Source organism: Opisthocomus hoazin, chromosome 1 (assembly GCF_030867145.1).
Source record: "Opisthocomus hoazin isolate bOpiHoa1 chromosome 1, bOpiHoa1.hap1, whole genome shotgun sequence".
Taxonomy (NCBI): domain Eukaryota; kingdom Metazoa; phylum Chordata; class Aves; order Opisthocomiformes; family Opisthocomidae; genus Opisthocomus; species Opisthocomus hoazin.
In genome coordinates, this window is record NC_134414.1 from 109530854 (window position 1) to 109543081 (window position 12228).

Consider the following 12228-nt stretch of genomic DNA (forward strand, 5'->3'; position numbering starts at 1 on the left):
AGGCAAGGACAAACGCCACAAAGCCTGATGTTAATGGGTTGGGACGTTACCAGGGGCACACAAAGAGTGGTGTAAATTAGAATTTACTGTTGTCACTTACTATAAATTTCTAGACAATCAAAGTCTAAAGCACTGGCTCCTGCAATTCATTGACCTATAGACAGCAATACCAAGCAACTAATACATTGTGAATGGCATTATGAGAGGTTTTTGGTTTTACTGTCAGTAAAACTGATCCCAGAAGGTCATGAGAAAGGTTCTGCTGATCTAAATGTACAGATATGGGCTGTCCCATAAAGGTGCTTCCATTTCAGAATGTTTTGCTGACATATTTAAGTTATGCAGAGCAGCATTCTGGATCAAAGTGAGAAAGACCACTTACTGGTTGCATTAGTCTGTGGAGCCTGAAATGATCCTCCCCAGACTGGAGAATCTTGGACCTGTGAACACAGATGTGCAGGACGGTGTCCTAAATCAGATGCAGCACAGCTGAGAACAGCAAACAGCTCCCATGAGCTGGTAGGGTTAGATTTATTGCTGTTGGGAAGGTTGGCCTGGACTAAATTTTAGGGTTTTCTTGGTGCAAGTCATACGTTTAAGCTAGAGCAGGGACAGGGCCAGATACAGGCATGATGTTGAGAGCATGAGGGAAGAGCAAGAGGAGGGTGTGTAATCATGCAGCTTCTCTCTCACGCGATGGGGAGAGCACTGCAGCAAAAATGGGAAGGTGGGTGGACAGGAGAGTTGCTGTTCCCTCACTCTGCTCTGTGAAGGGCTGTCTGAAGGCATTAAAACATGACAGCAAGCACAAGGTGCTCCAAAAAGACATTTGTGGGGGCAAAGTTAAACTGACAACGCGAATTTTCAGGGATCTGAAAGAAGAAAGTGCAGAAGTCTGGCACACTGCAGGAGGCACGAAATGTCAAAAATACCAGGCTGAGTACGGAGAAAAAAAAATAACCTTAGTGTCAAAAGAAGAAGAGGAAGTGCTGAAAGATGCACTAAGACAGGGCAAAGTGGCAGAACAGTTTGTGTGGGAAATGGATCAGGGAGAAAACTGACAGGCTGCAGGTAGAGACAATGCTCTCCAATGCCTTAAGAACTCAGAGAAGGATGGTGAATGCAGTGTGGGAGAAAACAGGAAGATTAAGATAGTTACACTTGTGGGTCAGAGCGGTGAGAAAGGAAGCAACATAAATATAGGCTAGAAGGAAAGGGAAAATGGATTTTATATGAGATGGTTCTGTGACTGAATCTAGATGCTGGCAGCAGTAACTCAGGTGTTGAAGTTCCTCACTGTCAAAGGCAGCTGTGAAATGGGAAGGTGTGGAGGGCTCTGAATTCATGTGTGACTCATCTGATTGTAGGTTTAGCTACATGAGGTACCATGGTTCGCATTCTCATCACTGCACACAGAAACCCCTGTATAATTTTGCACTGAATGAAAACAAGATATTAAAGAGAATACTATAGAAATTATTTTAAGAAAACTCTGCAATGTCAGTAAAGAATATTTCTGACTTTGTAAATGATCAAAAAAATATTATGGGAAAAATACATATAATTGTTAAATTATATAGGATTTCTAGTAGGAACTGGAGCCAATGCTCATCTAAACCCACCCCCAAACCCACAATTTCTTGTCTGCCAACTGTGTTTGCAATAATGCAGCAGATGTTTAGTAGCCCATGCAGGAGAAGATAAATAAAAGAAGTGGAGATTTGTAGTGGGTCGGGCGGTGGAGGTTATTTTACAGATTAAAACTGTAGCAGGGTCACACAGGCACATACCCACCTCTGCTTATGCTTGGTTCCTGTGTCCTCTCCACCCTCTGAGCCTGCACAGGTTTCCCCCCAAAAGCTTTAAACGAGGCTCTTCACTTCCTCCCTTCCAAGCCCGAGGGGTGCCCCCTCTGCACCAGGACATGCTCCGTCTCCCTTGGACAATCCCCAGCCAAGGTAGGCAGCATCCCTCATGTCCTCTACACCTCTGGGAAAGAGGCATTTCTGCTGCTATCCACCAGCCTGGCTCCGAGACACAAGCACAGGCAGGGCAGGAAAGTTGCTGCCCTGGTTCCAGTGGTGCCCTTGCCACCGGGGTCAGTGGGGGCAGCAATGGCTCTGCAAGCAGGCGCACATCTTGTTTCCCAGGGAGGGAGGGCAAAGGATGCCTGAAAGCTCTTTCTGGGAGCAAAAGGATTAGCACATCTGAAATTCTGTCCTGAAAGAGTGAGCACATGGAGCTGTTTTTGGGAGTGCAGAGCTACCTGACCCAGCCACATTACTGGGCTGTGGGACTAGGGGAGGTGACCTCTGCACTTCCCTCCTTCAACCTGTTGTTTACAAAACAGCACAAAAGACAGATTTCTTCTCTTAAATGAGACTGTCTTTTGCTTATTTATAGCTTCAACTAAAATACCATTGAGCCACGCTTCTTCCTTGTGCACAACAAGAACAGGAGAATCAATAACCCAATTTAAACAAAATACAAAGCTTGCACACAGCTGAGTAACCTACTCCCTAAGCTTACCCATTTCCCCTTTTCTCTGAAATGCTGAAGAGGGCACAGGCTTTCACAGTCCCCAGCCAGCTTAATGAGGCCAGGCCCTCTTATCACCCAGATCTGGAAGGAGCAAGAGGATATTGTGATTATTAATTGCTGCCTTTTCAATAGTCACTTTGTGTTTTCTCTCCATATTCCCTCAGAAGAGTTGGTAACCTCATGTAACTGACACACATCAGCTAAGGGAGTTTTCCAGTTCTGTTGCCGGTACCAGTAACCACCCAAACTGGCAGCTCTGCTTCCCAAAGTGACCCGCTCTGCAGGGTTCAGGATATGCTGAAATTACTTGAACTGGGAGGTTATGCCAGCAGGGTTTTCAAACAAGATGTACGACACCAGCAGAACTGATGAAAAAAGTTGCAGCTGGTCTGTCAATCCTAAAGTCTACTTGAAAATCTTGGCTGCTGGAGCTTTAAAGCTCATGAAGACCGAACAAATCATCTGACAAGGAGCGAGACTAGTAGAGAATTACATGCCAAAAGCAGATGCCAAATGCAGCTGTGGTTTCTTAATTGTGATCTCCAAAGTTTCACCCAGGATCTCCTTAAGCTTGGCAGGAACCTCCCTGTTTGACTTCAGAATTGCCTGTCCTGCTCTGGTCCGAGGGTGCCTAGCATCTCTCTCCTTTCCAAGCCTAAAAATAGATATCCCTGACAGAGTGTGAGATAATAAGGCACCTTCCAAACTGGCCAAAGACCAGCAGGACGGAGTCCCTTACACAAAGAAGTTGGAAACACTTTCTTAAGGAAAAAATGTTATGGTTACAACATTTACCTGAAATATTTTGCAGACAGATTTAGTGTTCTGTCTAGACTAGGTAAACAATCCCACAAGTCAGTTAAATCTAGATATTGCAAATTGGAATCTGTTTTATACATGAATCTTCCAATATATCCTGCACATACTGCATTTAGTCTGATATTGCCTTTTTGTATGAGGAACTTAGTTCAAGAGGTTAAGTTGTTATGGTTAACCTTCAATATATTCTTCCAACACACCAATAGTTGACATAGATTTTACTGCTAGGCAAACTTATCTCTCATAAATTATGTTGCTACTAGCCTTTAGTTATCTACTCGTTCCTCCACACCTCTAAAACAGATTTTATGAAATGTACTGTATATTTAATCAGGTTTAAGACTCTCACAGAGCATTTTTTAAAGGCTTCTATGTTCTCTTTCACTGTGTGACAGACAAAGAGCAAAATAATTGATTCATTTCCTACAGAAGTATGAAAACTAAGTGTCACCTTAGAATACATTCCAAGTACAATAATAAATGTAAGAATATAAAACTTCAGTTCCTGAGTATACTGCTTCTAGTAACTTGACAGGTAGGCTCAAGCCCACTGTCTGCTAAGAAAAGGCAGGATTAGGTCTGTTCTCACTGATGCTGGAGAAATACCAGTGGCAGATCACCCCAGATGCCCCCAAGCCCCAGGGTGAGAAGCGGAGACATACTGACTTCGCTGGTTGTCTTTTCTCTTATTGATTTTATAAAGGGTTTGCTGATGGGAGCTCATCCTCTTCTGGACATCTGGTTACTGCTGGATGGCATCAGAAGGCAAGAGAGAGTATTGGTCCCTAGAACATACATGGGCTAAGACATCAATAAAGACCATGGGCACAGAAATGGTGTGGCAGGGGTAATTCATCCTGAAATTTGGCAGTGCACTTCAGTTCCTAAACGTACTTGTGGGTCTCTGTACAAGTAAATGTAGCCATTGCCTTGGAAGCTTTATTCTGAGATTCAAAGATACAGCAGTACAGGCTACAAATCAGAGTACAGTCTTTTGGGACCCTTGCTGTGTAACATCATAGCTGCACTGTGCTGAGACCTCTGCTTCTCTGTTCTTGTTAGCTGTGCTGTCTAGATGAAAGCTAAACCAGTTACATAAACTCAGTGCAGTGTCATACATGGTACATCTTGCACATGTAGTTGTTCTTTGCTTCCTTGGAAGATTCACTGGGTGGTGCAAATGCAAGCAGACTTTCAAACTTAGGGAGTGCTTTCAGTCATGGTTCTGTGAGGTGATGTCCGTGCTGGTGTTTGAAAGGTAATGCTGCTGCCCTAGCTCCCTGGGATGTCTTCAGGAAGCAGAAGGATCCAACCACAGCTGACTGGGACCCTGGGCCAGCACATGTCCTGCCCTATTGCTGTGGCCCTTGCTTCCAGCAGAACTCCAATACTGGCAAAGTATTTACAGAATATATCTTGTTTCTTGACATGGCTCATGTCCATGTTGGAGGAACTCTATACCACTCCCCCTGGACCACTGCTGTGACAGAGTGGGATGCAGATTTCCATTGCGTTATGTCCAAGTAAAGCTGTCTAGAGAGTCCAGGGAAGGACTGTAAACACAATATAAACCTTTTATATTGAACACTTAAGAGGCAAGGAGGCAGAAGAGGGGCTTTTACTCATTATGGTGTGTCTTGCTGATCTTAGAAAATAGTGGTGGTACTAATTAATTGGATAATGAAATGCGTTCATTTAATGGTCACGAGATTAAATAATAGCATGAGAGAAAAAATGCAAAGTGAAAGCAAGCCAAGTATTTGATGCAGTTCCCACTAATATGCCTCACTATCATTCTGCTTTCAGCCCACCTTGAATGAAGACTGACACTAGATCTAAGTGAGGTGGTGATTTTTTTACAAGATGAACAAATGCAGGTTGGAGCTGGGATATGATGAAAGCCAGGAACAGGGCACCCAAACAGATCTGTAGACATGAGAGAGAATATTTTTATCCAGTTTCTGTCAGCTTGCCATATATAGTTTAACAACAGATACTTTTTCAGATTCACGTTATAGTTCATGACCCACAGCTAAAAGTATAGGTCTGTGAAAGACCTACAACCTTCTCATCTGAAATGGATAATTAGAGATGGAAGTCTCTTCATGTTTTTTGCCAAGATAATCCACAATCCAACCATATCTGAGTTTGACCGAGGAACAGATTTTGTACAGGGTAGGATGGGTAGGAGATCGAAAAGAAGAATGGAGAATATTTTAGCCCGGTTTCACTAGTTTATATTCATCTAAGTTCCACAGTAAGTAAAAGCTGTTATTATTTAAATAGGACATTTATATCAGATGCATAATTATTTAAATAATTACATGCAAATTTATTTAAATAGAAGTGTGTAATGAAATCTCATTCTAGTTGCTTATGGGCAGCTGTATATACACAAATCAATCTTGTTGCCTTCCCTTCTCTCTTCTGGACTGCTGTGCTTATTTTCTCCAGTGGGGAGGACACTTGCTCTGTGGGAAGAGCCTGTGCAGCTACTTTGTAAGGTACTTCAGAGGTGTCCCAAACTGAGACAAGTCTTTGCTCCTAACATGCTTTTATTATTGTCTTGCTCCTGGTAGTTCCTGGAAGCTGCTTTCCCTGTATCTGCTGTGTTGCAAACACACAGCAGAAGATGAGTCCTTGCAACTCTCCTATTTACATTAATAGCAACATCCAAGTCATTAAGACTTTGGGGCCTCTAGCATGATACTCAGCATTCCTCCTGCTTTTGCTTTAACTTGTCTTCATCTTCTGTTTTCCTAATAGCATCCATCAGAGTGGACATTTGGTACCGTCATTAAATCATTATTCATTGGGAATTTTACTTAGCAACCATCTTACACTAAAACATAAATAAGTGATTATTACGAAGACTTTATGATAAATGAAACCCACCCTATTTAGGTCAATCTACAGATCTAACTCACATGTCGCAGTGACGTCTAAGTGCTATATAACTGTTAACTAATTATCATCCTTCATGACTGTTAGAGGGGAGGACAACCAGTTAAGGCTGTTCTTGTGTCCAGCGCGAAGTAAGAGGGCAGAGCTCAGTGGCAGAGCGGGGCCCAGCCTGGGACAGATCCAACAGCAACCCTTATTCCTTAACCAGACAAGGGCATTATTAAGGTGTGTGTGTTACTTCCAAGCTCCCTTCTGGCTGTTGGCATCTTCATTTCTTAATTAAGTCATTGTTCATACAGAAAATACAAAAGTGACATGCTGATTAAACTTTTCAAGGTTGCTGCAATACTTTCTTAGAGAGAATTTCAGCGAGCATCTCTGATAGGGCCCTTGGGAGCATGGTCCTTGGCAAATCCATGGCACCCTTCCAGCAACTGCCATCATGAACATGTATATTGGTTAGGGCAGATAACATTGCTGGCTGAACCTCACTTTTTGCATTCAATTGCCTTTGGTTTTCAGGGGTTTTGGTTCTGGGATTTTTGCAAAGACAATCCTGTATCTTGACTTTTGAAATCATTATTATGTGTGTCCTGCCAGCTCTGTTTATAGTGCATTACTTGGGAATCAATATTCTCATAAAAACTTTTAATAAAATATGTGTTCAGGAGGCAAACACTGCTCTCAGGCTAGTACCCTTGGATTTATATGGAAAGCCATAATGGGGCTACCTTGAATTAACTAGCTGGATACCCAGTAGCAGTGTAGCTGCAGCAGCACAAGCTGGGTAACGCTTACTGAGCATCCAGGCTACAAACTTTGTAATCATTCAATTTAAGCTATCTGTCTAGTTCACGTAAATTTGTATTTTAAGGCATTATATAGCGCAGCATTGTCCTGGTTCTCCATTGTCTTACAATTTCTACACAGGCAAATTGCAGATTATATCTTCAGATAACAGAATTGCAATGACTTGATGTCAGCCTTTCTATCTCAAGTTACAATTAGAGCTGTAATGAATCAATAATTTAAATATGGGTATTTGTATCCTCCTATTTACCCTTATTAGTATGAACTCGCTTTCATACTAATGTAACACCATGGACTAACAGCAAACTTCCTGTAGAGGACCAAATAACTTTAGGCATACAGATGTTTACCTGGGCCCAAACTACCTTTGCATAACCCAGCGCCTGGTCTGTGCCCTGTGTGAAGTAATTGGGTGATTTCCAACTGAAAAGAGACCTGCATCATAACAATCCTGACAGGCACCTCCTTCCCATAGCAGGGACCTTAGACACAGAAATCCAATGGCTCTGGTGAGCAAAGCTCACTCCAGCCAGGTCAGCTGGGAAACACAGCATGCAAAAGTTTCTGTTGATGCTACCATAGATCATTTTCTGTCTGTAAACAGGGAAGGAACATCAATCTCCAGGATTGCTAGATTGCTCATTTCTACAGGTAATAAAATAACTGTAAGAAATGGAATAGAAGAGGATTAATAAAATAAGAAATAAAAAAGGCAATTTTGACGAGTAAATTCAGTGGAGCATTTCAATAAAATACTTGCCTTCTGGCTTGGTTTTCAGTGGCTGGAAATGGATTGGTTGTTTGTGATTAACACTGAGCTGTTTTTATTATCTACTGCAGCTTAGAAAGTTCAGGGTTTTTCTTTTTTTTGTATGTGAGGAATTGGCATACACAGTCATACAACAGATTTTTGAGAAGCTTTTGCCATAAAAAAGGATTTTGGCAAGCTGAATCACACTATTTTCCCCTGTCTTTCGGACAGCTATTCAGGAACCGCTAAAAGTGTCCTAAAATACTATTAATAGCCGATGCTTACCTTACTGTGATGAAGACCGAATAACAATTAACCTTTGTCTGTGTTACTGTCATGATAATGAATTCTTCAGTATTTTCCTAGCTTGTAACTCCTCCTCCTCCTCCTCCTCACAAGATCCTAGAGGGCCCAGTGCTTGCATCATGGTAATAGCGTGCATGGATGCAATGACACACAGAGGAGATGCTGGGCTGAAACCGCAGAGCATCCTGTTATACGCCATCAGGGGTGTTTTACACTACCATTCCCAACGATTTTTGGAGAGGGGCTGAGGGAACAAAACATTTCTCTCTCGAAATTTCCTGCAACCTGAGGGCTGGGAAGAAAAATTTCATCCTCTTGTGCCCTGAGAAGCCAGTCAGTATGCATTGAAATGCCATCCTTACCTCGCAGGCCTTCAAAAGGTCTGACTCTGGAAAATTAATCCAGACCAGAAATCCTTTCGTACCAGTTGTTTTGACAACCTCCTGCAGACAGGCATTCCACAGGTGGAACAAAAGGCATTTGCAGAAGCTTTCTTCCTTTTGCTTTTTTTTGTGTTTACTTCAGTGAGCACTCACCAAGTGTCTTGTTCTCACATGGTAATGCAGAATAAAAAAACCTGCACCTAAGCATTTTCCCTACAAATTCAGTTGTCTGCTAGCGATTGCCTTTTTAGCACTTCTAAACTGCAGACTAAAGAATTTGACTTTTAAAAAATCAGCTTCTTGTTATTGCTAGTAATTTTTCTTGTCCCAGAAGTTTTGCAATCTTTAGTCTCTTTCCTGAGCACAAGTGGCTGACAAAAATATAATTTAAACACAGTAGGATATTTTTTGCTCCTGAAGAAAAATGTAGGTTGTATTGTAATCAAGTTTTCATGACCTGTAACGTGTTGTTCCAGATTAACCAATGCTTTTCAAAAGACAGTGCAGTACACTGAAAGCACCCTTTCAATGTAAAGTACATTCACCTTTCAACCTCTTTCAACAGATTCTCTCCATGGGAATGATGACTGAATACTACCACTACTTTTTTACAACACTGGTAAGGAACACTGAAGATTTGGGGGTGAATATTCTCTGTTGCAGAAAAGACAGCTAAAAATTTACACTTTTTCTAGAAGATCTTTGTTGCCATTATTCAAGGAAATCCCTGGAGAATGAGTACTGACACTCCTTAGTAATATCAGGAGTCATAAGTTTGTAAGGAAGATATTTTGCAGTATCTGTGGGGCTGTCTAACTCTAATACAATGAAAGTTAATTGCAGTATTGTATTTAAGGAGGAGCCATTGGTGCAGGTGGATCAGAGTGAAACAAAATAATGAATGAATTGCTTTGCAGCAGAGCCAAGGGCAAGCACTGTGGGCAGTGCGGCTCATCACTAAAATATTTAATTTACTTGGAAGAACACAAAATCACATATGTATAAAATGACATAAGTGTCAGTGGGAAATTTTATAGTAGAAGAAAACCCCTAAATTTTCTTATATGGTACAAATCTGTAAAAAATTATTTCAGCACATTTTTCCTATATTTTAAGTTATATGCTATATATAAGTATAACTCAATCCATGCTTGATGTCCATTTGCATTGTAGACTAGAAAGAAAGCAAAGAATCAATATTGCTAAAACAATCCTAGAGGACTGGGTTATATCTGTTCATATGCATCAGATTATTCATTATTTCCTTTCCGTATAAAATATTATGTGGAAGTGAAATATAATTTTGAATCCAATAGTCAATTCATTAGTCAGAAAAGACTCTCTAGCTGTTGGGAACTTGTAGTAGTAGCTTGAAATATTTCTCTTCAAGGCCATTTTAACATCAAGAAAAATGTGAAAATTTAGGATTTACTTTGGATCTTATGGTTTTATACAATAGCAGTGAATCTAACATAAAATGGTAACCATCAGCAACAATATGCGTGAGATAGTATACAGCACATATCAGAACCAGCAGTAAGCAGTGCTGGTGATATCTCGACATTGTGGTATTGTAAAAGTTGACATTTTGATGGTTACTGTGGTATTAAACCACGACCAATGCATTTGTGATTTTACTGGCCTGCCGGGATCAGCAAAAAGTTGTTTTGAAAAACAGCCTTCAGGCTTTGAAAATCAGTTATTTCTTATTATTTCAACTCCCTGATAGTTCCAGCTGTGGAAAGTGACACACAATTATATCACTTAGAATATCCATTATTTTCTTGCCCTGTAAACACCAAGCACTGAAGCACATGGACTTACTGTGCACTGACCTGATGTGTCCATTAGACATACTGGCAGCAAGTCACCTGAAGGAAGCAAGGCAGGAGAAAAATGGGATTCATAAGCAGTAAAAGTGTATCACTCTTGACATCTCCTGGAATTTTTGTTCTCTGAGTTGAGAAACAAGCTTGACACTGGCCGTCTATTTTCTCATGTTGGTTTGTCAGAGCTGTAACGCTGTTAGAAGATTGCTATAAATTAAAATTTGATACTCTTGTGCAGGTTTGTTGCGAAATAGTGTTGTTGTGGGGCACTGATTTTTACATTCCAACAAAGCAGATATGTGGTTTGTCATAAACTTCACACAGCTTTGGTTTATTCAGATTTATAACTGAGGTGGTCATGACTAGTCTTTGAGGCCAAACAGAGCATTCATAGGGAAAAAAACCCCAGCACTTTGATTGTGCTTTGGATTAAAAATCAAATAAAGTTTTGGCCTAATTGTGCCTTCTGAGCATTTTGCTTTAAAAATACTACATCTGGTTTTGTTTGTTTTCTTAATGGTGATTTAGGATCTATTTGCATTAGACCTGGAACCCTACAGATACAGCGGAGTAAATATGACAGGGTTTCGCCTGCTCAACATTGAGAACCCGCAAGTTTCGTCAGTCATTGAGAAATGGTCAATGGAGCGTCTGCAGGCACCCCCGAAACCAGAGACTGGCCTCCTCGATGGCATGATGACAGTAAGTGAACAACCACAATGATGCAGGGGCATCTACAGTGGCTTCAAAACGCTGTTCTAGCGGATGTGATCCGATCCCATTACTGCTTTGTTTCTCAGTGCAAATGCTGAAGCAGCATCCCCAAAACAGACTTGCTTTTACCCACTTGTAGCCAGAAGTGCACTTGCCCCATGAACCAGTGTTTTACTTATCTGTGTCACAAACCACTGCCAGGCAGCTCCAGAGATGAGTGACAATTCTCCACCACGGTGCCATCCAGCTAACATAATTCATCTTATTGTTGTCAAATGTATACACTGCTGCCTCATTTCTCTAATAATGTTCTGGATGGGTTGAAGAACATAGCAGGAAATAAAAACTTTCAGAGCAAGTATACAATTTATGACCTGCAGGGAAATATATTGTACATCTGGACAGGTAATAGCATTTTTAAATTGGAAAAGTGTCCTTTCTCTTCATTTCCGTCATCTGCAGCAACTCTAACTTTTAAGATATAATTTAAAGATAAATGAAAGGTATCATCAAGCCAGGAAATTAGGATTTCCTCCCTACCACTCCCCCAAGAAGGAAACGAAAGACTAGGAACAATTACATGGACGGTGTGACTCCATTCAGTTTTGCAGGGTGAAGGGTTGCCATCTTATTGCAATGTAAGATAATAAATCTTATGTGCTGAGTGGAGTTCGAAGCCATATGAAACAGACTTTATTGCAGATGATTGCAGGGAAAATTTTGAAACATCCTAACATCCTGACGAGAAATGCAGTATGTGTGCTACTACTCGCATTTCAAAACAATGTTACTTATTTGGGCAATGCTATTGTGCTCACTCATACGCAAAGCAGGGGGAAAAGCTGTCTCTGGGAACTTCTGATGTGACTACAGAACACCTGCAAGGGTAGCTATTCACACATAGCTATTCAGCTGCATTCACCCAACTGTAAAACGAGGAAAAACAAAGTTCTTACTACATCCTTATGCTCTCTTTTTTATCCCAAACTCTTAACCTCTCCTTTGCATCTCTATAATCTCTTAGTGTCCTTGATACTCTGAAACAGCATGAGCACGAAAGAAAGCATATTTCTAGTTGGCTGTGATCATTTAAACATTCATAGCAAGTACTGCTAATTCAGTTTGATGGAGAGCTGCAATATTGCTATATTTCATTAGACAATAAGGCTAC

The 12228-nt window shown here is 41.0% G+C and overlaps 1 protein-coding gene across 3 annotated transcripts in view; it reads left to right on the forward strand.

Annotated features, from left to right (window-relative positions):
• Positions 1 to 12228, forward strand: part of GRIK1 (glutamate ionotropic receptor kainate type subunit 1) — a 173400-nt gene that overhangs the window by 105407 nt on the left and 55765 nt on the right. For all 3 annotated transcript variants that reach the window (XM_075433154.1, XM_075433165.1, XM_075433175.1), the window contains exons 5-6: positions 9080 to 9133; positions 10872 to 11045. In XM_075433154.1, the coding sequence (XP_075289269.1) occupies positions 9080 to 9133; positions 10872 to 11045 (228 nt within the window). The remainder of the gene's footprint in view (positions 1 to 9079; positions 9134 to 10871; positions 11046 to 12228) is intronic.